This window comes from Plectropomus leopardus, chromosome 5 (assembly GCF_008729295.1).
Source record: "Plectropomus leopardus isolate mb chromosome 5, YSFRI_Pleo_2.0, whole genome shotgun sequence".
Classification (NCBI taxonomy): domain Eukaryota; kingdom Metazoa; phylum Chordata; class Actinopteri; order Perciformes; family Serranidae; genus Plectropomus; species Plectropomus leopardus.
In genome coordinates this window covers 36,672,137-36,698,374 of record NC_056467.1, presented here as the reverse complement: position 1 = coordinate 36,698,374, position 26,238 = coordinate 36,672,137, and the positions used below count along the sequence as shown (strand labels likewise).

The 26,238-nt window shown below is 40.7% G+C and overlaps 2 protein-coding genes across 8 annotated transcripts in view; one reads left to right on the top strand and one right to left on the bottom strand.

Annotated features, from left to right (window-relative positions):
* Window positions 1-11,280, bottom strand: part of LOC121943100 (actin-binding LIM protein 1-like) — a 54,875-nt gene extending 43,595 nt beyond the window's left edge. For 2 of the 7 annotated variants that reach the window (XM_042486499.1, XM_042486501.1), the window contains exon 1: window positions 3,760-3,878. In XM_042486499.1, the coding sequence (XP_042342433.1) occupies window positions 3,760-3,850 (91 nt within the window). In that variant the 5' untranslated portion in view covers window positions 3,851-3,878. Of the gene's footprint in view, window positions 1-3,759; window positions 3,879-9,594; window positions 9,672-9,770; window positions 9,840-11,207 lie in introns of those variants that run through there. The other 5 variants (XM_042486502.1, XM_042486503.1, XM_042486504.1 and 2 more) reach the window with 5 other exon arrangements.
* Window positions 11,131-24,921, top strand: LOC121943102 (FHF complex subunit HOOK interacting protein 2A-like). Its single transcript, XM_042486507.1, has 17 exons — window positions 11,131-11,382; window positions 12,405-12,483; window positions 14,257-14,426; window positions 14,704-14,808; window positions 14,938-15,060; window positions 15,206-15,430; window positions 15,521-15,717; window positions 16,304-16,418; window positions 16,557-16,633; window positions 16,750-16,942; window positions 17,388-17,551; window positions 18,386-18,532; window positions 18,620-18,710; window positions 19,557-19,700; window positions 20,738-20,878; window positions 22,531-22,634; window positions 22,728-24,921. The coding sequence occupies exons 1-17, from the start codon at window positions 11,338-11,340 to the stop codon at window positions 22,837-22,839; spliced, it is 2,232 nt and encodes a 743-aa protein (XP_042342441.1). The 5' UTR covers window positions 11,131-11,337; the 3' UTR covers window positions 22,840-24,921.
* Window positions 24,922-26,238: the final 1,317 nt, after the last annotated feature.

The window sequence follows — 26,238 nt, the reverse complement described above, 5'->3', positions numbered from 1 at the left end:
AGATGTGGAAAGCCTCAACAGGTCACTGTCATCCAATTAAAATGAATTAATCTTTGAGCAACGACTAATCAATTCCCTTTCAGACACCTACTTGTAAACAAAATGCCAAGCAGTGCTGCCAAATTGCAGTACGGGACCAAAACAGCAGCCCCTCATGGCATCAACAAACAATTGCTGAAGGGAAAAGCAGGTAACGAGAGGAAAGTGGATGGAAGAAAATAAAATAAATGTAATGTAAATTAAATGTGTCAAAAAATAGACAAATACTATTTCTCATAGTACTCCCTGTAAATCAGTGCAACAGCTTTCTTCATTTTTTCCCATTCACTCATTGATTAAACAATCATCACTGAAGTTGACTGTTGTTGGAGTCAGCCACAGCTTGGATGGATGGATGCAGTGGGAGATGGGTGAATACATGATTCGAATGGATGCGTCTTTCTCCTGTCCTACCTGTAGCGACCTCGTTAAGCCTCTCGCTCAGATAATATTCATTTGGGTCGAGGTAGGGCAGCTGCTCCATATATTGTTTAGGAATGAGGTAAAGGACCTCAGCCACGTGCCCATCCTCGATGATGGACATGCGCTTGACCGAGCTCTTGCGTTTCACCCGGACGCGGTCGACACTGTGGCTGCGGCTGGAGCTGCACAGCTTGCCCAGGCTGTTGAGATTGGGCAGAGTGGGCATGGTGGCACCCCGGTCCCCTTCGGTTGTCCCACAGAGAAGGGTGAAGCACTGTTGGTAGACGTCGGCCAGGGTCGGGCTCAGACCCGCTCTGAAATCCAGTCGCCTTTGGACATCAAGAACATGGGTTCTTCATTGAGGCACGAAATGGAAACAAAGGAGCCAGAGCTTGGTGGGCGAATTCACGGCAGCTCATCATAAAATCATGGCAACATCCAGTGAGGCCTCCTGTGGAAACTTCTCCTGTCCTGAAACCCTCCACCTGTCACTTCAGATCTGCGGTGGACATTAGACGTGGAGCGCTGATGTCCACCTTGAGGTGGGGACGCCAAACGGCAGGCGGCATGTATGACAAAGCACTCTGCCGCAGGTAGATGCAGAGTGAGAAACAGGGAAAGAAGCTTACACTATGAGTGTCTTCAGCCCAACCAGCCTAGTGCCTTAAGCAGCTTAGGGCTGACGTCGAGCCTATGATTATCTTCTGGGTGGGGTTAGGTAGCTCTTCATCAGGCTGGGACAGTGTATGGGGGGAGTCTCTATACCTGATGTGACTCATGTGCATCCCAATCACTGCTCTTCTAATTCACGTGTCCAATGAAGAGATGAGATTCTGTCAGACCTTTCAAAAGGCAAGCACATTGTTTATTTCTGTGAGCTACATTTTAGATAAAAGTGAGACATTAAAGAGCTGTATGCAGCATTTTAGAACACTGACATAACAGCAAACAACTACTTGCAGTGTAAAAACATTGTAGGCTAATGGTGTCTTGAGCAGAGAATAAAGTCATGCTCCCTCCGTGTGTGTTGTAATCTGAGCCGCTCTGTTTTTTTGTTTTGCAAGTGCATGTTAGTGCAACACACTGGCCACCCCACTGGCTAAGTAAGCACCACCACTCTGTTCTGCACTCATATGGTGGTACTGCTGATAATGCCCCACCAAACCAGGAACTGTCCATTTATCCCATGGCCCAAAATTCAGAAAACCTATTTGTCAGAAAAATATCCCACTGGACCAGAAACCATTTCTTGGAAGGCCAAAAAAACTAAAGCTCATTGCTCTGAAGTTCCATTTCTCCGAAAATACACACTCCATGCAATTAGACAACCCAATTGCGTGAATCTTTGCATTGTGCATTTCTCTGAACTACAGATACATTACATTTGTCAACAATGCTGTGGTGAAGGTGTGGTGATATTTAGGCGCAAAAAAACACTTGGTTATGGCTCAGAAAAGTGTTTGGTGGTGCAAAAGCAGCTGGGAAAGCAGACATGAATTTGTGAAAAATACTTGGTTTCGGTGGCTCAAATTATGCTGAAAAGGCTACAAAGGGTCGGTAAAAACTCCCAGGAACGGTGGTTTAAACACTGTCGGACAACTGAAACTAATGGCAAGGAGTGTGTAACTTTAGAGAAATAGGGACTTCAGAGTAGTTGAGGTTTGTTGTTGGGTAAATGAGCTGTTGCAAAAATGGGGCTTTTGGTCATTTACCATTTTTAGCTCTGTCAGCACATTTGCTGTGGTTAGCACTCTTCGCACCTTAGCACCATTAGCTGCTAGCTGCCGGCTCAACCACCTCCATGTTGAGAGCTGCATGGAGACAACCTTTGAATCATAGTTATGCTCTGAATGGTGCGTGCAGCTCATTTAAACAAGATCCTTTTATGCTCACAAAGTGTGTTTTTGAGTGAATTTGCTTTGCATTAACCGAATGGATGCATATCAGCTTGCAGCATCACAGTGATCCAAGACATACTTCAGGGTAGACTGCCTTGGAAGTCTGCCAGTCCTTTACAAGGTCAACAGCTAGCAAGGTCATTCCTCCAGCCAACAATGCACAAACCCACTGTTAATCATCAGCAGGATCCTTCACAATAAAAGACACTATCAGCACTGAAGCGGAAATGCCAGCAGTGGCTCTAAATTATCAGCTAAAATGATCAGGAATAGGATTTTGGAAGATTTGGTAACTTAGTAAGAGGGCATGTTCTGAGTTTTTAATCTTCAAACCATCTAATGTTGGGATGAATTTGTTTGTGCAAGAACATCTAGAGTGTTTTCTAGACAAGCCAAATCCGTATAACACAATATTGAGCTACTGAATTTTTACAAGTACTCTTTTTTTTGACTCAAAGACGCATTCACCTTCCCTGGAAATGTGAGTTCAGCGAGAGGTAAATTTTGAGTCTTCCTGGTGGAAAGTGAAAAGATAAATGACGCAGAGGGAGAATCTGAACAAATTCCACAAAACAATATAACCCCAAACACCAGTGCTGTTTTAAACCAACTTAAAACATCACATTCTTTTCAACTATGAAAACACATTGCAGCTAAGATAAGATTGTCTCCTACATACATACACAGGTTAATGTCTGAAAGTATAAAAACAGAGGAAAACCTTCCTTGACATCTAATATTCATCAAAGAGATAAAGCTAATCACAGCTATCCACTCTCTCCCAGGAAATTAAATAAATCATGGAGGTACGCAGGCATGATGAAAAGCACAGCAGACAATGACAAAGCACAAAATATCGTTTTAGTCTGGAGATATCGGGCTTGGCCTGCACTTCAAAATTAATGATTTTCCTCTTCGTCTGAGAGGGTGCACAAAGAGGGGATGGCTGGAGCTTAGCTAACTACTATTTCCATCTTCACAAGTTAATGAATTTGACTTAATTCAGGTTCCGCTTACAAGCACGCCTTCATTCAGAAAGCCTGCGTTTCACTTAAGAGTAAAGATAAAGTGTGATGGTGAGGCATGAGCAAGAAGACGAACACTCTTACACCCACACATGCAGACACATGGACCTCAGGGTAGCTAAGGACATGCTATTCTGCTGCAGTGAGGCACTGCCCTCCAATTGTCATCCACTCTGTTGTAGCTTTGATACGACTCGCAAATCAACACATAACATGCTCAGGACACACGACTGCTGTCCCTGCACACAGAAAAATCAGACGCGCACACAAATCGCATCCCAAACATTTTCCAAGCCTCTGCCGTTCCTGCATCCTGCTTCACACTAGAAGAAACACACCCCTCCTCTTCATCTGTCCCCCCCTCCCTGTCTTACCATCCAGTCCGAAGCAAGAGGTGATTTTTTGGGCGTAGTTGCAGAGCCCGTCGTAGCCAGGCTCCTGCCTCACTGTATCCCTCTCCCCCATCTCTACACACTCCCACACACACCGTCCCGTCCGGCAGCGCTTTCACTCCTTCCCCTCCTCATCAATTATTCAGGCTTTTGCCAGGACACATGCATGCGCGCGCACACCAACCGCCTTGTTCGCACATACAGCACGGACACACACAGAGACAGAGAAAAGTGCTGATGCAGAGGGTCGTGCTGTTGGAGCATGAGCAGCCCTCTCCAGTGGTCGGATAAGGATGAGGCACCAGATTAAGTTACTGCAGAATGGTGCCGTGCCTCCTTTTCCATCTACCACTGATCGTCCAGATTACACTGCAGTGTAACAGGTACGCTGTGCAGGATGTGCTTACCCCGCTCAAGGAAAGGGCGGGGAGGAGGGGGAGGAGGAGGTCAGAGCAGGGCAAGACTGAAGAAGGGAGGACTTTCTATGTTGCCAGTAATTTAAAGTGATCCAGACATCAAAATGCATTGATTATTTTCAGATCTGACTTCTGGAAAAAAAGAACAGTCTTTGTATTTGAGATGGGGATAAAAGAGAGGAGCAGTAAAGTACCAATTTATAGACTATCCCAGTACTGAAAAAGTCTGGCTGAGGAGCACTATGTGTACGTTTCAAAAACATGTGCTCTTTGAATTAAAGGACAAAAATGACTTATTTCTTTTGTCAATACGTCAAAACATTCAATGGCACACTGTTTTTGCAAAGGTTAGCTCGCTAGTCATCTCTTACTTATACTGAGGACTCATGTACCCTGTACAAATTGTGTATATTTTTATTTATTAATTGATGTTTTGCATGGAATTATGCAGCCTGTATCTGATGTTGCTGATTGTGTGATGTATCTGCTGCTTTGTCGGAGTTGACCTGAGTGTCTGTAGACTAACTTCATTGATTGCACCTGTGACAGTTATCTAGTGCTGCTCTGATTGCCTGACACCTGACATCAGCCGTGGTATATCTGTGAGCTGCCACTTGTTTTAACGTGCCCTGACGAAAACTGTGAGCTGAAACACAAAGCCGTTAAGCCAATTTATTTAAGGATTTTATTAAATTTTGCAAAACAGTGTGCCTTTGACTTTTTTCTTTTGATTTTTTGACAAAAGAAATAGCAAGTCTAACCCTCCCTCCTTTTTTAACCCCACTACTGAGTCCCAAAACACAGAAATGAATTAGGCTCCTTGACTTTAGACCTTGTCAATGTGTTTTTTGACTGTGTTTTTAGTTAGAGGCCTGAAATAACGTCCGCAGTTAACACTAGCTGAAGAGACTTTCACGTTTTGTTCCACATGAAATACATCAGTAAATACCCCACTCATGAACTTTGATGCTTTTATGCGTCTTTAAAATGACGGTTGCTAACAAGTGGCTAAAACAGACAGAACGTCATTACATCACGCTGAGCTGAACACGGCTTTACAGGGCGCCATTAGCTTTCGGGGTGATTTTTGTGCATATTGATTGTGATCACAGGCCTGAAATATTAACATTTTCAACAATTAAACCTTGCTGAACTCTGATTTATGTTGCTAAGAATCAGCTGACTTTTTATTAGGGAAAGAAAACCCTGAAATACACAAATTCAGAACACTTTACTACAATGCTTTCAAAACGGTCCAATATAAAATATGACATGCCAACTTATACAAACAGCCCAGGAGTAGCAGAAAACTGGATGAACAATATTGGCCCACATATGTGAGAACTCTGCCGCCCAACATGTTGTTTTAAGATTCTGCGCTGGAGCAGAGATAAATGGCTTAAATGGGCCGAGAGGAACAATAAATTCACCCATATATGAATGTCCAAACCAAACAGCAGAGGACCAATGGTAGCAGAACTGCAAACTATAACAACAAATGACCAGATTATGTTAAATGTCATAACTGCGGTAGGTTTAAGGGGATTTCCCACACCAAGAGGGAGAATGTACTGTAGGAGAAACCTGATAAGAAATGTCCCAACACCCCTTAAATGCCACTACCTAGGTGACCTTGAAAAATGCTATTAACTCTCAGTGGCTGTGGCCAAAATGCTCAGTTGCCTGCCCACAGGTAGAAAATAATGTAAAAGCACTATGTGCTCTGTAAACATCCCATAATAATGTAATTTTTAAAAAGGGTTTTATTTTAAAAAGAAGTTACGCAGCCAAAAGAAAGCAACACAGGAAATATGATGACACTGAAAGGTCCACATAGAGCAGTATGGCCGCAAGGGTGTATTATGAGGTGGGGTGGCTAATGGAAGGGCATCACTACCAAGGTAAGAGCTGATGGCCTTGTGCTGAGAGAGGTGGGGGGTTGGCGACTGCAAGACTGAGAGCACGGTAATGGCTGATGCTTGCTGGACAACTACGGGAGGGGCTGGTGATCATAAATGCATACTAGGAGGGCAAAGTGAAGTCATTTGAGACGTTTTTTAATTTCTTGTTTCTATGGGAAGTAAAATCAGCTAACAGGTTTCAGATCTTGTCTTTAGATTTTTTTAATGTAGGATTACTGGTATAACACAGAAACTATGTAAGCTTAGCCTGCAGCTATATATTGATATCATGAAAATAAAGTAGTAGTAAGTAGTATGATGATAGCAAATCATCAATATTTAAAGCCCCCTGGGATGACTTCAAATGGCCAACCAACAGTCAACAACCCAAAGATATTAAATGTATTAACTTATGACAAAGAAAAGCAGCAGATCCTCATAAATGGAAAGTTGGGAATGAAAAATATTTGGCATTTTGCTTGAGCAGTTACTTAAATGTAAAATCCTTTATCAATTTTTTTTGTTGAAACATAGTGAAAATTAATCAAAATACATTTGGAGTGCCCAAAATATAATAGGACTGATGTTTAGATTCTCTGCAAAGACTAGAATATGGGAAAAATATATTCTGATTTATTATCATTGTACAAACACTCTATGTCCTCTTGTTAATTATTGTGAAACATAGTGTAATTAGTGCAGTTGAAAAAAGACATTGACTTAGCCTGGACCATGACAAATATCTATGTGATTTGACATATTGTTATCTTTTTTGCATCAATGTGCCAGATTTATCTGTGATTATAAATTCATAACCTCCCATTCATGTAACCAACACAGAGGTAATTAGCACAACTGTCGGGGCTAAATGCTGTAGGGGTCTTATGAATAATGATTGGCTCTATGCAGGGACTTAAGCGGGCTAATCAGATCTATGTACCACAGGGGGGCTGTCAAGAAAACGGTGGGCTCTCAGCTCCATCGATCTCCAGCAGTAGCCATGGAGGACAGATAGGACACAGCAGTGATGGAGAAGCCGTCTTGCTACACAGGCTCAACTATACAGAGTTTGAAGAGGAGTGACATGCTACACAGCTTTAGCTTCTTTATAAATGTTTTACCCCGATAAGGATCAGGCCCATCATGATGAATCCCACTGCAGATCTTATATAATAACATTAAAGTGTAATGTCAGTATTTTTAAACCTGGACCCTTTCTTCCCATTTTTGTGTGTCTAAGTGACATCAAAAGTGGCAGCTGCGAAGCTGTGCACCGCCAATGTACGACCAATAAAATGCTTCTTTTTGCCACTGAGAGGCTCAGATTATTATTCTAAGTGTCTGACAATATTATATAAAGGATCCCTGTAACAATAGACCCTTTTGTTAAAGAGTAAGATCCTTTTTGTTTAGCCAGAAACGGCCTAGAATTGCCATTGTCAAACTCACCAGACTTCGTATAAATAAATAATAATTTTATGATTGTAAAACACACTTAATTCAAAGTTGACAAAAATAAACAGAATCAAACTCACAGAGCCCATCTTGATTCATCTTTCCACTGTTCCAACAATCACCGACTCTGGTTTGATTGAAATAAACCCTTAATTCCTTGTTAGTTGTGAAAATATGCTGGTTCTATACATGCTCAAATTACTGTTTATTTAAACTGTGTTGGACAGTGGTAATTTGTGGGCTGTTCCTGGTTAAACAAAAAGGATCTCACGCTTTAACCGAAATTTCTACCTCTGTGTGGAACCTTCTTATAATGTTATCAGACACTTCTAACAAAAAGCTGAGTCTATCAGTGGCCAAAACAAGAACTTTTAGTGGACATACATTGAGGGTACACAGTTGACCTATCGCCAACCCCCCTCCCCTTAGCTCACTTGGACAAACAATTGGCGCGCTACCTAAGCTAACAGTGGCGGCTGTCAGTGTCAAAAACATATCCAAAGAGGCGATACAGAGCTTTGGGGACAGACACTCTGTATTTCACACAGAAGCCATCAAGTGTCTTCATGACGCCGCGGTGTTAGCGTTAGCCAGCCTTTGCTTTCTTCGTAATGTTATAGCTAAGTTAACGTCAATGGTTTTCAGTTGGGTGAGCTTTAACGCCAACCTTTTGCTGCAGTTAATACTATTGCCAGCCTGTCAAAGAAAAAAACACACCGAGACTACATTAAACAGACGACATGACGTGCTAGCCTTACGAAGCTTAAGTTGTCCATAATGTTAGCTGCTGTAAGCTAACTTAAGCTAACGTTAATGAGCAAAGTTTGCTGCGACGGTGACATTACACAATGCTGCGACATTGTGTATGAGGTTATATCGGGTTATATAGCTATACTTGTCACTTGCAGCAAATTTGCGAACAATATGATGCCTTACCTTAGAACAAATGTAGACATCCTTTTTTTATCTCCTTTAAACTGAGCTGATCCCTCTACTGCCGGTGACGGCTCGTGGCAGCTTGCAGTGGGAACTCCCGGCATCTCGTGCCAACTAGCGCCACCCTGCGGTATACTAGCGGCACTGGCTTGGTAGCTTTGTGGCTGCCATAATTTAAAATAATAAATAATTTTAAAAATACCAATTTTAAAAAACTATTGTCTTAATACTTAACTTAGACATAAAAACATAGGAAAAAAGGTCCAGGCTGAAAAATATTTTAAGTTACCCCTTAAGGTGATTGTCTCTGCTTCTATCCAGCTCTCAGCCAGACAGACCGCCTCATAACAACGTACAGCCCGAACAGCTGGAGGCTCTTTCTCTCTTCTGCAAGAAGTCACCTGACACAAATCCACATAGGTCCACCTGATGGGTACTAACACGCTCCACCTGCACTGTTTTCACATGTAAGTTGATTAATGCTCAGCAATAAATGAAAGCATCTTCCTCACTCAGACAGGTTGAGATCGTTGCACCAAATTATAGTTTTGCATCTGTTTCCCAAAAGATTTTTGTCACCTCACCAAGGACAACAACCCTCGAATTTCCACTACTCCATTGTATCAACAAACCAATTAAGAATAAACATCATGTGCTACAAGTCCTCCATCGACAGCTTTCATTTAGGCAACAATTAAGGTGTGTGCATCCTTTAACTAATAATTTGCATCATCCCTGATTAACAGCATCAAATGTTAAAAGAAACAGCAATCAGAGGAGGTTCATTATCACAGCTGGGGTTTTTTTTTAAAAGGTGTGATCTATCTATAGGTTGCAAGAGTGTTCATATGAACAGAATAAGTTGCAGGCTGTATAGAAAAGGCTGCAGCAGTCAGTGGAAGCTGTAGTTTCAGCTATGTGCCGGTGTAACCTACTTACAATAACAGTGTCATTATCACAGCCTGATCCTTCCGAAAGACGACGCTTATGGGCTCTCTTCTTCAGTGCATCCATGCCTGAACCAAGACCCCCCTCCTTCCCTTAAAATTAAGAGACTTTTTCCCTCTATATGTATTGTTATGAAGGCTTCTGCGGCAAAAGATACTCACCTCTAGCAGACATGCCCGGTAGGTAGAGGCTCTCTTTTCTTTTGCCGAGATTACCAGGAGGAGATGCCCCGGTGCAGCTTTAAAGGAGAGGAAAAAGACCGGTTGACAACCTGATATTATCTGTACTTTAAGTTTTCGGTTGTCATTTAATTGGGATTAAACGCAAGGAAGCATACCGCCTGCGATTTGGTAGACTGGACTAGACTGCGCGATGGAGAGAGCACTTTCCAGCGACAGGGCGTGTCCTGGAACAGACAGCATCCTTCTTATTTTCCAACAAGTTTATGTCCATATTTGAGCATTATATCAGATAATTACTGATTTATAAATTAAACCATTCTTGTAATTCCTCGCGTGCAGCTGCCGTCGGGTCGCTTAAACGTGAAACCGGTTAGCCTACTTTTTTGTCTGGGATGACTGTGCTGTTCTGGACGTGGTAGTTGGGCTAAATCACAAAGTTGACAGGCACTCTAGAGCAATGCATGTTGTTTTTATTAATTTTCCCCATTAATCCGGATACTTTAAGAAATATATTAGGCGATCTATTGATCACCTGGATTCCTTAACTTAAGTCTAAAATCTGTGACAGTTTAAGGAATTATGACCTCAGTTTTTTTATGGGAAAAATTGCAATATCAGAGAAATAGCCCGTGTATTACAGCATATACAGTCAACCATTCCTAACCCTAGTCTTAACTGTGATCATTGGTGCAATAACTCGACTAGGCTTTAGCAATTCTTTGCAATTATTCAAATTATTCTTTCAACTCTTGAATGTGAGCTAAATATGTGTTATCCATATTGTCTATATTATTGTTCCCCTTACTCATGCAGCCTAGGTTATATATGTGTTGTACATTGTAGCATGACATATTTAATATTTCTAACTTTACACACTATTTTTATACAATGCATTGTAGCATAAGGCATAGTTTTATTTATTTTACACACTCAGCACATGATTCATAATTGTAAATATTCACACACTAGTGCTAGTATTTCTTACTATTACAGTATCTTTATTTTATATTTCTACACACTTAACATACTCAGCACATTATACATATATATACTTTTATATATTCACAATTCACATACTAGTGCTAGTTATATTTACATACTTGAGGTAATATTTCTAATGTTTACTGAATTTCTATTTTATATTTTGACATAACACAACACATTTGTGCTGGTACTTATCTATGTTTTCTACAATTCTCTTGGCATCAGAGTGACTGTAACGAACCACAGTTTTTACCCCAGGGGTCTAAACTTTAACATATATTGCTTGTGTATCGGAATCCCATACTTGCTTTTAGTTTTAAAGTGGGCTTAGTGGTCGTTGTTTCCAAGAATATTGATCATCCTCTCTGATTGAATGTATTGGTTGCTGTCTTCATTTGTATGCATTGATCGTTGTCAGTCATTATAAGCCGGTGCCTTGTGTCCTCGCGCACCCTGCTGGCGAAAAGCGGCTGCGTTTTGGCGAAGGAAGTGCCACCGTGTCCAAAGTGAGCAGACGTTACTTGAGTCTGTAGACGTCTTGTTTACAGTGGCTGTGCCAGGCCTGCGAAGACCCGTGGCCAGCAACGTGTTACGATTTTATTGCTTACCTTTATTCTTTCGTTACAAGGGTCAGTATATGAAACCTCCAATCTGGATCGAGGCGGTAGCAACAGGAAGAAGAAGATAGAGGAATTCTCTAGGTCTTCTCGGGAGAAACTAGTCCAGTCGAAGAACAAAATGTTCTCTAAATTCACGTCCATTCTCCAGCACGCTGTGGAAGCGGTGAGTTTTTTGTACTCGGAGCATGTATTTTTACACTGGCTTGCTTTTGTGTGCCGTCTGTTTTGGTTTAAATGGGCCTTTGATCGACCAGGCATCACATATCATAACGTCAGCATTAGGTTGCTAACTAGCGAGCTAACCAGTTAGCCCAAGCTAATGTTAGCGTTTTGTGTTTGTCCTGTCAATTTGTTTGTTCTTGTTAACGATGGTATACCTGTGGTTGCGCTTCTTTGCCTGCTGTATATTACTAACACGTTACCCTGTTGTCATTTGCCTATTTTGAGCAAGTCCTTTGTGCTTAAGGTAGTTAGGCAAGCTGAGCTAGTTAGCCGCTAATATTAGTCCCAAAATGCTAACGTACCGCCGTAGCTAACGTTGGCTATCTGGTTTCAAACATCAGGGTCATATCACGAGGAGTGGTGTCGAAACGGCCGGACAGCCTTGTTTGATGTTGCGCAAACATTTCAGCGTTAATATTAAAGGGTTAGTCTGTGGGTTTTCTCGCACAGGCATGTTTGAAGGCTAAATGTTAACGTTAGCCAGCCAGTCAGCTAGCATTAACTAGCTAGAAACCAGTATTTACCTGCCTGAACTGTTTTTAGGCTGCCTCACGTCAAGGGTTTCAAATAATTGGCGTTTTGCAGGTGAACAAAAGTGATCACTTATTATAATATTAGCTTGTTAACCCAATATTCTGCCATATAGCTTGCTGGTTTGTACGAGAATAGGATCTATTACCAATGTAAACCTTTATGTCACCCAAAAGTGAAAGTGTAATCCCGAATTATTTAACAGTTCTGACGACTTCTGGCCCGTCTTTAATCACAACACATCGATCAAAGACATTAGAGTATGTTTGAAGTCAATAGACAGTTTCCTCGAACAAACCATCCCTATCGCTCTTTGTTTGAACGCTGAAAGTGATTGTGGCATGTAAGCATGTTGCTATGATAATTAGTGGTTTATCTCTTGACCTCATGTAAACGTGCAATATGTTTATGGTTGCTACTTTTTCTTTTCAGCTTGCCCCGTCGCTGCCTTTGCAGGAGGACTTCGTCTATCACTGGAAGGCCATTACACATTATTACATTGAGACTTCTGGTAAGAAAAATCTGAAGAAATAAGTTGACATCTGTTATGGTTATTATGTAACCAGATGTTGTGCAGCTTGCCTTCGAATTTGTTGATACCTTTTGTACTAAAAGTTTGAGTGCAATGGCAGGAAACTAAGCTTGTTCATACAGCATGTAACTGTACTTATTATTGTCAATATGTCACATTTTAAAAGATGATTAGTGCACATTAAAATTCACTTGATCTAAAAGTGTTGCATCATACCTGTTTAATTAAAAAGCCTGCAAATGGCAGCTTTTGAAAAGCCTTATCAAGCAATTGCAAACACATAATTTTTTTTCTCAACCACAATAATTAATTTATGAAGTTTTCTCATGATCAACTAAATAATCACCTGCTTATGTAGCACCACTTTATAAATAAAGTGAAGACAGGCAGTGCCATGGTAGTGGTTATACGAATCCAAACTAAGTGGAAAAACCAAATTGTGTAGTATGCTGGGAATGCCTTGCTGGTTTAGTTTGCAACAGACTTCAGCAACTCTGTGTGGAGCAAACCAGCCTCAGACTATGAGTGCTTCCCTTGTGTTTGCCTGTGAGATCTGCACGAGTAGAACTGATGCGCTTTGCATTGTGCCAGGTTGCAGCTAAGATGAACTTGGCGGCTGAACATTGTCATTTAAAACCAACTTTCGCATGAACTACTGCCGCGTTGTCAGTGTATACTTTGGGCCTCCTAATCTTTTTCTTAACTACAAACGACTGATTATTTGCAGCAGTTCTCCCATTTAGGCCAATTTAACAAAACCTTGAACAGCTGATGGGGGATTATCTGTACTTTGAGTATTATGCAGCTTAGCTTGTTTTCAGGGAAATTTACTCACTTGTGATTTAAATGAACTTGATCTATTATTCTTAGGTCACTTTGAACCAGCTTGACCTTCATCAGTCTGTATGATAACTAATTTAAGGATTTATTTGATCGCTTTAATTAAAGCTGTTGTTGTGAATTATCTTGGTTACTTAACAAAGTTTTTGGCATTGTGTGCTTTATTAATTTCATCACCATATATATGTCCAACGTTGTTATTGAATTACTTGACCCACACTAGCGACCCAGTGCATAATTAGTGTCAAATGAGGATAGCATACTTAGGCCAAATAATAACACTATTATTATGGCACACTTATAACTGAGCGGGCTTCAGTTTTGAAATCACTGTATATAGTCATTTGACGGAGAAGGGAAAAGCTTATTGAAATTTGAAATATTTCATATCTTCATTGCCCCCACCCCCATGCACAATACTGTTTGTCAGAAGTCATTCTATCACAAGCAGTGTCAAGGGATAGCCCCGTTCTAATATGTCATGCTTCCTTCATTTACTGGGATTTGCTGTTTTGTAAACACATTGTTGTTAGTAACTCACCACTTGCTGCATTTGCTTCACATTAAATGTATTTACATGTAAAAGCAGTAATTGGATTTAACTGTTAAGCCATCTAGGAAAGTTTTCACACAGCCAGACAGATTAAGTAGTGCTAGCAAAATTTGATTATATTATCTCTTTTTTTAAATGCACAAAATGTTAGCAAATCAGAAAATGGACTGTATTATATCAGAACAATCAGCTTTTTGCATCTGGATTAAAGAAATTGCCACACAAGAGCAATGTAGTTTTAACAGTTGTGTTTTTGTCTGTGAGCAGACAGTGAAAAAAAGTGAAGTGGTTTGGCACTTATGTTGGTATCTTACAGACATGCAGAGGTTCTGACATGTTTCTGTGTTTTCCCCTATCAGATGACAAAGCTCCAGTCACAGACACCAACATCCCATCCCACCTGGAACAGATGCTGGACATCCTGACCCAGGAGGAAGGGGAGAGGGAGTCTGGAGAGACAGGACCCTGCATGGAGTATCTCCTACATCATAAGATCCTGGAGACTCTCTACACTTTGGGCAAGGCAGATGTAAGGCAGTCATGCTTTGGTAACTACATGAATTATACCTTCAGGAAAACATACATATCACCATATGGTAGTCATATGTTATGTGATATTGGATGAAATCGTGTGGAAATCAAGGTTGAGCCCACGGAGGTTGGGGTGCAGGGTAGACACAATACAACGTGCAGTGGTGGTTTAATTAATCGCCACTGTGAGCTACTTATCCATGCAAGGTGGAGACACTTTTATATTGGTACGAAATAAAATTCTAACATTTTCTATTTGTATGATTTCCCATCAGTGTCCTCCAGGGATGAAGCAGCAGGTGCTTACCTTCTACACAAAGCTGCTAGCACACATTCGTCAACCTCTCCTGCCACACATTAATGTCCACAGACCTGTACAGGTGAGAAGTAATGCAATATGGATTTCAGTGTATTTTTGATATTCCTTTTTAAAAATGGTCTGTTAACCGAGGTTATGTAAGTTATTCATGACTTTTTTGTCCCCTGTGGCTGTGACATTCCTCTGTCAGAAACTGATCCGTCTGTGCGGGGAGGTGCTGGCTGCTCCGACAGAAAACGAAGAGATTCAGTTCCTTTGTATAGTCTGTGCCAAACTGAAGCAGGACCCGTACCTTGTCAACTTCTTCCTTGAGGTGAGTAACTATGACACCAGGGAGGAAAAAAGTTGAGCAGTACATTCATAAATATTAATCTGTATATATTACCAGCAAAAGTCAGATCCTCGCAAGATTTTTAAGCTCACAGTTCAGGTAATATTTTATGTGATGTTATTTGCAGAACAAGTCAAAGAGGCCTGAGGCAAAGAGTCCGGAAGAGACTGAGGTGATGAAGGAGAATGTGTTGGCTCCAGACACTGGTCAGTCTCCAACAGAGGAGCAGGTTGACCACCCAGAGGAGCCTCAGGCTGCAGCTGCTGCCTCCACCTCCAGTCCAACCAGTAACCATAACAACAGCAGCAATTACAATCTTGTCACCTCGCTGCTTAACCTCACAAAGAGCCCTGTAAGTAATCCCATGCAAATAAATTTTGGTGATTTACTGTAATGAATTGAACATTTGTATTAATATTTTGTATCCATTTTCCCTCCCCAGGATGGCAGAATAGTAGTGAAGGCATGTGAGGGCCTGATGCTGCTGGTCAGTTTACCTGAGCCGGCAGCTGCCAAGTGTTTAACTGAAAACACTGAGCTCTGTGAGCTCCTGACCGACAGACTGGTCTCCTTCTATAAAGCCCTACCACAGTCCATGGACCCCTTGGACATTGAGACAGTGGAGTCAGTCAACTGGGGGTAAATGTCTTTCCAGTATTTACTTTATAAAACAACTTTATATAGCCCTTTTCACAGACATAGACCACAAAGTACTTCACAAGGGCAATGTACAACACAAGAAAGAAGGCGCAGAAGATTAGGTGACTACCAGAGCCTCGTAGTTAAAACTGCACAACCATTTTGCACAGTTAATAAAAAATACACAACAAAGATCACAAAACAAAATACAGAGCAAGGGCATGAAAGTTACCCAAACGCCAGTTGAAACAGGTGTGTTTTTAGCAGACTTTTGAAAGAAACCACAGAGTCAGCAGACCGCAACGGTGCAGGAAGAGCGTTCCAAAATTTTTAGGTGCTACAGCTTCAAAAGCATGATCGAAGCAAATGCGAGAAACAGACAACACATTTTGTGTATTTAGTGGCTTATAAAACATATTTTTCACAGATTTTAGTTGGGTGACGGTATGAGGTTTTGATTTGATTTGTCTTAGCAGGTAGCCCTAAAATAGCATTCTCTGTAAAATGCTATTTTTAGTGAATAATTTGGTAGAACTTCATCAAACATTTAATATTTGTTCCCTGTTTCTCTCTGTCGCTCTTTTAGTCTGGACGTGTATAACCTGAAGGAAGACGCTGCTGTGTTCACAGGGAAGAGGGCACTCATCTCCTTCCTGTCCTGGTTAGATTACTGCGACCAGCTCATCAAAGAGGCTCAGAAGGTCCTTAACCAGTGTTGACTCACTGTGTTTTGATGTGTCATATTGTAGTCAGAACTGACAGAATAAAAGAAGTTGTTTTCGTGTCTGAAAGCCACAGCAAGCTGAAGCTCACTCTTGTATTTCTTTGCTGTTTTCCAGTCAGCAGCTGCAGTGATGGCAAAAGCAGTGAGAGAGAGATTCTTTGTGTCTGTTATGGAGCCACAGCTTATGCAGACGTAGGTCTTGCTTTGAATCATCAATCAGTCATCCTTTATTGAAATTCTTGTCAGTATGTCATGTGTCGTGACTGCTCGTTAACACATTGTGTGTGTGTGGGGGTGGGTGCACACAGGTCCGAGGTAGGCATCCTGACCTCCACAGCCCTGCTGAACAGGATCATCCGGCAGGTGACATCAGAGGCTCTGCTGCAGGAGATGATTTACTTCCTGCTGGGAGAGGAGAGAGAGCCAGAGACTTCAGCCACGATGGCTCAGAATCCACTCAGACACCGACTCATCGAGCACTGCGACCATCTGTCAGACGAGGTTCTTATCACATAATTATTCAGGATGTACCTAATGAATGTTCCTTTATTATCATTCAGGTCTGGCTGCTCAGACCCCCTTTGGCCTTTTTATTTCACTCTTTCTATTATTATTATTATTTGACCTCTAATGTGTCTTCAAAATGAAAATCATGTATCCATAATTTCTTTTACTGATTTGATATTCAAAAGCACAAATGGCCATCTGCCCTTCAAGGATTCTGAGTTAGTGAATCATATGATTAACCAAAAGCACATGAATTTTAATTAGTATCTAACAGAGCCGTTGCACACGTTTTCATCACACAAAAGAGAGATGAATCATCTCTTTGATGTTTGAAACAGCGACTGCCTACTATCTCTGTCGGGGAGCAAATCCTTGGCATGTTGCTGTTTGGTTTATTTTTTTTGGGAGCTAAGCCTTATTCTTCCTCCTGCATCCCCAGATCAGCATCATGACACTGCGGCTATTTGAGCAGTTGATCCAGAAGCCCAACCAGCACATCCTCCACAGCTTGGTGCTGCGTAGCCTGGAGGAGAGGAACTACTTGGAGAACAAACCACAGGAGGAGCGGGAGCCCCTGGAGAACGGGCAGCCCCATGATGCCGTGTAAGGACCCGCCTTTGACCTTAGACCTCCACGAGCTGCCTTTAAAAATCTTGGAAAAGCATCAGCACACACACAAACACAGCAATGAAAATAAAGTGAATGCATCAAGTAGCTGTGTTTCTCACATTTGACACCAATTCAGCTCAGCTGTGCCTTATTGTATGTTTCAGTTGGTGGGAATCTTTTCAAGACATGCTTTGTTAACTCCTTGCAGACTGGTACATATTGTGCCATAGCTTGTTTGATTATTGACTCTATTGTTTCTATAAATGTTCCTGTTAGTGGCATAACTGTTTTCATGCAAAGAAGTTAAGTCACCAAATGCAGCACTGTAATAGTGGATTTACATGATCACATTGTTCTTAGAGTGTGAAATGAATTCATAGAAGGGTTGATGAATGTCAGTGACATTTGCATAGCCACATAAATACAGTAAATATACCTAAGATACAGTAAAAGTAATAAAACTTAATATCTATGTAGAGATTAATTAAGTTCCCACATTACACAACAGAACTCAGAGAGGGTGGAAGGTGGCGTGCAAAATCAGAACGCCCTAACATGCTGTCATTCTGTATGAGACCACATATTTCCACAGTTTAACTACATACAAGAATACTGACAAAGTGGGCTTTGAATTTCTTTGAATTTCTACCAGAATGGGGAGTAGAAATTAAAATGGCTTTCATTTATACAGCCAGTGGCTGTCTTTCCTCAGAGCTATGCATCATGTCGAGAGATGCATAAAACTAAATCAAAGGGAGCATCTTTTTGTTATGATGCACTGATCAGAACCAGATCGTGTTCTCGTATCAACACGTGTTCTCCCCACAGAGACCTTGAGGAGGATCCACTGTTTGGTGATGATCTCTCTCCAGATAGCAGGCTGTCTGGTTCTGATTGGCTGAGCTCATCTCCACCGCAGAGTCCTGACCACTCAAAGTCTGACGGAAAGACAGAGGTCCATAAAATTGTCAACAGGTACACAGTCTGCTCATGATAAAATTAACAGCATGTTTGTCCTTTTTTCCAATATAAAATTTAACCATTAAATTCTATTGCCTGCAGTTTCTTGTGTTTGGTGCCTGATGAGGCGAAGTCATCCTATCATGTTGAAGGCACGGGCTATGACACCTACCTCAGAGATGCACACAGACAGGTAAGGCTAGTTCCACTGTATGTCTAAAGCGTGTTTTCCAGGTATTTCAACATTAAACTCATTACTGAGGGAAGTCTATAGATAGTGTTACTGTTGCAAGTAGAGATACGTAAGGTCCCGTGGTCACTGAAAACCTGGAGAAGTCATGGAGTTTCACCTTCTTGTTTTCCGGGCCTGGAAAAGTCATGAAATTAGTAAAATCTTCGAAAGCTTTGGAAAAATCATGCTGTTTTTTTTATAAGAAAAATTACGAAAAGTTTATTTTGCACAAATGTGAAAATTTGCGATCAGATTCACCATAAAAGACATGAGAAAACAGAATACATTCCATGTAAAAAGTATAAAACTAGGTCTCAGAGATACACATTCAAGCAAATGATGAAAATCATTACAGTAATCTTCCATTGATATTCTTCAAAGTAATGTAACATAACAGCAAATGTATTTTCTGTAGCTGCTGCTGTAAAATAGCTCTAAGATGCATCGATGCATGACTTTTTGTTTTCCGTCACATAGCTTTCTTCATTTTCTCCTGCCTTCTGTCTCTATCCATGTATGAAAGCTTGTTGGAATTATGCATGAATAGAGGTGTAATCTGATCTATTTAAATAAAAGATAATAATGTGACAGTGTAATTTAACATTTAGGATCATGAACCCCAAACTATGCCCCACTACTGCTTTTAAATTGTCCTACGTTTTTGAGATGGAGAAATGTTTGTAAAACATTGTGAATGGTCATGGGATTTTTTTGTTGGTCTTTGAAAAGTCATAAAGTTTTTAAATTTTGTCAGTGAAAATGTGCTGGAACTGTCATTACTCAGTGTCGTTGAATTTTCCTCCTCAGTTCAGGGACTATTGCGGGGTCTGTCAGCGGTGGGACTGGAGGGGCAATCCAAAGCCTTTTGAGAAGTGTAACCTGGACAGCCCATTCTTCGAGGGGCACTTCCTCAAGGTTCTCTTCGACAGGATGGGTCGCATCCTGGATCAGGTCAGTTTGATCCACCATATAGCAAACAGCTGTTGTTACACTGGCATCATTTAGTACAACTGCATGCTTTGATGTTGTCATGTTTATCTCATCTTTGTGAAATACCTGTTGGATTGTTAAAGCTCCACTCGTCTAGATAGCAAGACACCCACAGTGATGGTAATCAGAGAAGCAGATTTGGTTGTAATCAAATCCATGGAGCAAAAATAAAAGGTAGCCTGTTGCTCATGGAGCACCACTTGAATCATAAACTGCCTTTTAGTTGATGGAAATACATAGACCTAATTTATTCCAAAATGATCTGAAATGGAAAGTTTCCAGGGCAAGTTTTTGTGCAGTGAGTCTCAAACTGTTTAATCTAGCCAGACATGTACAACCATATTCCAATGAATATATTAAGCTTTTTTTGCATGCAAATCAGCACAAAATGTTACGTAAGGTCAAACCAAGTAAGAACCCTCTTTTCTGTTATTGATTCTCACAAAACCTGACTTTTATTTACTTAGTTTTGTGTTTGAATGAGCAGATCAGCCTAAACCATTTCTGCTCAGATTTTATGTTCCCATGTACCCAAAAGTTGTTATTCCGTGCTGCAAGAAAACACTGTTCACTGTGATTTAGCAAAAATGAGGCCCACTAATGAAAAGTGCAAAGAAAAATGGAGAGATGATGCAAATGAGCTGCTGATTATGCAAAGTCTTTTATTTTTTTGAAACATAAAAAAAAAATAAATAATGATCTCTCACCATAAACTCATTTGACAAATGGCATTAGATGGGAATTATGAAGATGACTAACAGAGATTCAAAAGTAAAAAGCACTTTTTGGCAGCTCACAGGTTTCTCGTAGCATTTAGGAAATCATATCTACAAATGAGTGCTGTGTTAATGGATGAGTCTGTCATTAGAAGCTTCTGAGTATTGTGGCATTGTTATTTATTTATACAATAGCAGAGCTTCTTCACACAGGACATCTTGAGTTTACTCTCATCATCAGTCCTCTGTAGTTTTATATCTGATGTCCTCTCTGTCTTCCAGCCGTATGATGTCAACCTGCAGGTGACCGCCGTGCTGTCCAAGCTGTCTATGTTTCCACACCCCCACTTACACGAGTACCTGCTGGACCCTTATATCAACCTGGCTCCTGGCTGCAGGTCTCTGTTCTCTGTCATCGTCAGGGTAAGACAGATTATAGTGATTATCTTATCCATCACTGATTGCAGACACTGCTGTGCTCACAGCTACAATCACTGGGTGCTTTGAGAATTGTCTTGATCGATGTTTTTGTTTGTGGTTTTTTTGTAAAGGTATCTTGAACTGTTTGAAATTGTGTTTCAAAATGTTAAGTGTAGCAAATAATTGTGTTCAACACAGTTGTTGCTCTTTATCTCTTGCTAGTGGTTTTGATAGTGCAAGTTTCTGTGTGAGTTTCACTTTCCAACAATCTTTGGGGCATGCTGCTGCTCGACCTGTTTCTTACTGGAAGAACTGCACCTCTGTACAGATTTGTTTTTCTTCTGTGAATCACTCCAACTGCTTTTCATTGAAATCGATCCCAGTAGCGCACAGAGTAAAAGCCGGTGCAGACGCTAACGTCCTTATTGACGGTCTTGTTCGTTTATGGTAGTTACAGTAATGTCTACAGTAATACCCTTTTTTAACCCAAATTAGTGTATTTATGCAGGATTTTTAAATGCAGGAAAACCAGCGTAAATAAGTTCTCATTGCCAGGTCCAGAAGACAAGTATGCCTTTCTTTTTTGTTTTTGTTTTTGGTAGTTTCTTACATTTTGTCGTCATGAATGAGCTTGAAAGCTATGTTAGTAAACAGTAGCAACCCACATGGAGGCCAGTGAGAGAGAATGTTCTGGAAGTGACAGATATGGCTGAAAGCATTGCGTTTTTTGTTTTTTTTTGTGTGTGTGTTGTCCGCCCGTCCCATTCTTGTGAGTGTGATATCTCAAGAAATACATAAGTAAATCTCTTTAAATTTGGCACTAATGTCCACTTGAACTCAACGATGAACTGAATCGGTTTTGGCGCTCAAAGTCACTGTGACCTTGCCTGTCTGAATCTCATTAACACAACATCTCAAGAACACTTTATGGGATTTTTTTTCAAATTTTGCACAAACTTTCACTCTGAGTCACAGATGAACTGATTATATTTTGGTGGTCACAGGTCACTGTGACCTTGTATCTGTCTCATTCTTTTGAATGCCATATCTTAAGAAGGCCTTGAGGGAATTTCAAATTTGACACAAGCGTCCACTTGGACTTAAGAACTAACTGATTAGAATTAAGTGACCGAAGTACTCTGTGACCTCTCGAACCATGTTTTTGGCTCAAGAATTCGCACACTAATTATGACGACATTTCACACAACTGTCTGATAGGATGAAATGATGACGTGATGGCATTTTATATCCAAAAAGTCAGCTTCACTGTGATATCTTAATGTTTTGCAAAAAACACTTCTCTGGCCATTACTCAGCATCATAACTCAGAAACAGAAGGTGAGACATTTGGTCAGATACTGAAATGGTGACGATAATCTTGGGTGTCCAGGTTGAAACGGTGCTGACTGTATAGATCGTCTGTGCTGTCTGGGGGGAAAATGTGTGTGAAACATCCATGTTTTCACAGACGTGGAAGTTAGCTGTGACTGCAGCTTGACTGGTTCGCGGAGGCATGCATCTGAGAGGCAGTAACTCCAGTTTGTCGAGTTGGAAAAGGAGCTTGAGTGTAGTAATGATTTAAGAGTGTTGCACCTTTACCCAGAGATGGAAGCAGTGTTGTTGTGTATGGTAATTGTTTCGTGTTTTTGTGTTAGGTGGTTGGAGATCTCATGTTGAGGATTCAGCGCATCCCGGACTTCACACCCAAACTGCTGCTCGTGAGGAAGAGATTATTAGGTTTGGAGCCAGAGGGCATCAAGTACGTACTTCCACTCCGTTGTCTGCTCTTATCTCTTATCTCTGGGTTAACCTTTAGTGTGCACCTCTCACCTTCCTTCTGTTCTCACTGTAGCATCGACCACATGACTCTGCTGGAGGGGGTGATTGTGCTGGAGGAGTTCTGCAAAGAGCTGGCGGCCATTGCCTTCGTCAAATACCACGCGGCCGCCTCTTCATCGCCGTAACCACCCTACTGTTCATCCACATGCCTGGGCCAGGCAGACAGGTCAGGATTTAACTGGGCCTTTGGGGTGTGGTGGCACTGGTGTCACAGGGTCAGCAAAACATTACCACTAACTGTTCATCCCTGTAAGACTGTTAAAGCCCACACAGACGGGTTCATCACTCCCCCTCTTCTGGCCTCTCGGGCTCCACTTTTAAAAGTCTTTGGTCTTGTTTTTGAGAAGGTCAGAGCACAGACACTGCCCAGCCAGCAGAGGAATAAAGAGGAGGAGGATGGAGGTGCAGAGAGATGGTCATTGGACTTCTTTCAGCCTCTGTATTTGTCTCTCACTGCCCCCTCACATACCATCTTTCTTCCTCACCAGCCAAAAGATGATAGCTCTGTAATTACTCTGTCAAGGAGAAAAAGATGTTTGTGTATTTATTTTCTGTCCCATTATCACCCATTTGTCATTGCCTTAGTGTGGTATCGCACCTTTCAGTTACAGAAGATTGTTTCCTTTTGAAACACTTTTATCTGAACTTGTCATGTTTTGTCTGTTTGAAGACAAGAGGCTGTAGAGAGAAAAAAAAAGCCGTCAACCCCTAGTTGTACCCTGTAGTTACATATTGAACTGTAGTATTTACGATACTGCACTCGTATTTTAAATGCCAAGTCCTATTATTTATTTGTTTGCTTTCAGGTTGCCTTTTTTAACTAATGTCATATTAAGATCTAATGAATTTAAAACAGTCAAAAGTGAGGACTGACTAAGCAGATGCTATTTACTTTTTGTTTTCCTTGTATTAAGTTTCTAAGTGCTTGTGCTCTCTAAGCTCATCTGTAGTCACCATCACCCAAAGACGTCACCATCCATCACATTTTGTCAGTGAAATGGTGAATTTTTGCAAAGGATGTGAATTTGCACACGGACCTCATTGCATTGCACTTGTTACATTAGTGAAATTTCATCATGCTTTTAGGAGATATCAAGTTGGCATTGGTAGAAAGAGACATTTGATTCCACATTAGATTTTGTTCTCCAGACCCAGTGTTGCATTTCTCACACACCAGTGTTTATTTTTATCCAAGGGATACTGTGTTTTTTTCTTTTACATCATTTAATCCTCAATAATTATAGTTAATTCTATGATACAGAGAAGCAGACCTCTTCATTTTATAGACCGGTGTCTTAAATGCATTATTAACTTAGGACATATTGTAGTTTACAGCAATGGTTCCAGACCTTTTTTGGCTTTTGATCCCTAAAACAAAGCTATGACTATTTGGTAGTTTGTCTGCAAGTTTTGAACAGTTAGACCAATTTGTGAACTTCTGAGATTGTTGTCTTTACTTGAAATTATCCAGTTAATTCACAGGAAACGAAGCGAAGATTCGAGAAAAGTCTGAAAAAGTCTTTGTAGCAAAAATACATCATTCTCCCATATTGATTTTCATCTCGTGACCTCTTAAATTTATCTCAAGACCCAGTCTGGACAGCACTGGCTAACAGTATCCTAAAAATTCCTTAGTAGCTTATCATGACTTTATGTGCGGTGCTGCGTTTACTTGCAGTGTTACCTTTCCATCCTGTTCTTGAATGACGAGGTGTTGTGTATTATTGGAACAGGTTGTTTGGTTATACATTACCTGGATATCTCGGGAGGGCGTCTGTGACTTAATCACCTCAAGGATCAGAGATTCATTACATAATATTTGAATTAGTCTAAATCAAGATGCTTCGTAATGTAACTTTGGTGTTATATTCCCAGTGTGAATGTTTCCATGATTATCGAGCGTGTTTGGCGATGGGTTTGTTCATGTGTGAGTGTAATGGTTTATTATTACTGTGGAGAATGGGCGGAGTCATCCATCGACGCCATGAGCCTTGAGCCTTGTTTTTTTTCTTCCCTTCTCTCTTTCGTCTGGTCCCACTTTAAACCCATCACTCAAGCACCTAAGCTACATTATGCAACTGCTTGCATGGAATCCGATTTGCACATTGTCTTTCTTCATATATGTTCATAATGTAAATATACACAACAAAAAGCTTTTTGTTTTTCTCCAAATGTTTTCATAAACCAAAAAAAAAAAATCTAGGATGTACCAGGAGTAACATTTCTATTTTATGGGAAACTTTTTTTAAATTGTCAAATCATGCACATTTTTTAATCAACTATCTTTCCAACTTGTTCTGTACATTTGTATATTGTATGTGTACAATAGCAATAGAGATATACTACCTGGTGTAAATGCATGCTTACAGATTATTTTTCATCGTTGAAAGAGGGAGAGAAAAAAAAGGCGGTCCGGCCATCTGTGATGATTCCTTAGCTGTCAGCACTATGTTGTTTTAAGACACTGACAGGGAGATATGATGCCTTACTTCACACTGTGTATCTCTGAGGACTCCTAGAATTGATGTGTAACGGGATTTCTGCTTCACTACCGTTTGTTGTGATCTTATTATGCCTATCTCTTGTGCTCCATAGACTTTATTTGGTTTGTGAAGATGTACAGGACACTGTAGTCAAAAATCTGATGCCAACTGTTTGGTTTTCTTTTGTTAGCTTCGACCAATCACTGTATCACGTTCTTTTATTTTAATCGCTGCTTTCCTCTGGTGTGAAATGAGATGAGTCTCATTATACTTTATATCTCATGGCCAGTTTGATTTCGTGATTGTGCAATGCATAACTGAAACATTAAGGTAAGATGCATGCTCACTCCTCCTGCCTCCCAATGTCTTGCAGAGTTAATTGTAAGTGATGCAGTCTCGTTCTCTGAGGCGTTGGCTGATTTATTCCTAATCAGCTTGTCTTCATTTCAACACTGCTGTTATACAATGTGTTAGGTTTCATTCAGGACAAATATGGTTTCTTTAACATCCTCCGTCCCAATTAAAAAAAGTTCTTCAGCAGAAGATGTTGCTCTTGGAACAGTTGATTGTGTTTCATCTTTTTATTACAAAACGTCTGTACAACAAAACAAATACATAAAATAACCATATCTTTCAATGACAGGGTGAACACCACAAATTCTGTTCAATAATCCCCTTTTTCAAATATTTTTAAAAAACCACCAGATGATATGGGGGACTGTCTTTAACCTGTAAATTGCCAACGCAAAACAAACTTGCAGGATGATGTGACATGCACAAGAACAGACCAGAGAACACCAAGCGTGAAAATGACCAGTGGAGAACTGAACAGCAGTCAGCACGGGTACTTTATCCTCCGTCAAATTCTCTTTGGCTTCGAGCCAGCATGCTCAGTCATCCACCTAATTCTGTAGAAATGAGTCAAAAAATCTCACTCTCTGGGCACAGCACAGGATTGTATGAAAAGTCCAAAGTCATGTGAGGTGGTCTGGAAATAAGTAAATCCTACATTTCCCTCGCCTAGCAGTGATTTAGAAATCA

Bases quoted from the DNA above. Each gene is read 5' to 3' on its own strand.
- LOC121943102 (XM_042486507.1), top strand. From the start codon at position 11,338: ATGTTCTCTAAATTCACGTCCATTCTCCAGCACGCTGTGGAAGCG. The intron at 12,484-14,256 runs GTAAGAAAAATC...TTCCCCTATCAG, and splicing joins TTATTACATTGAGACTTCTG to ATGACAAAGCTCCAGTCACA. The intron at 18,711-19,556 runs GTAAGGCTAGTT...TTTCCTCCTCAG, and splicing joins TCAGAGATGCACACAGACAG to TTCAGGGACTATTGCGGGGT.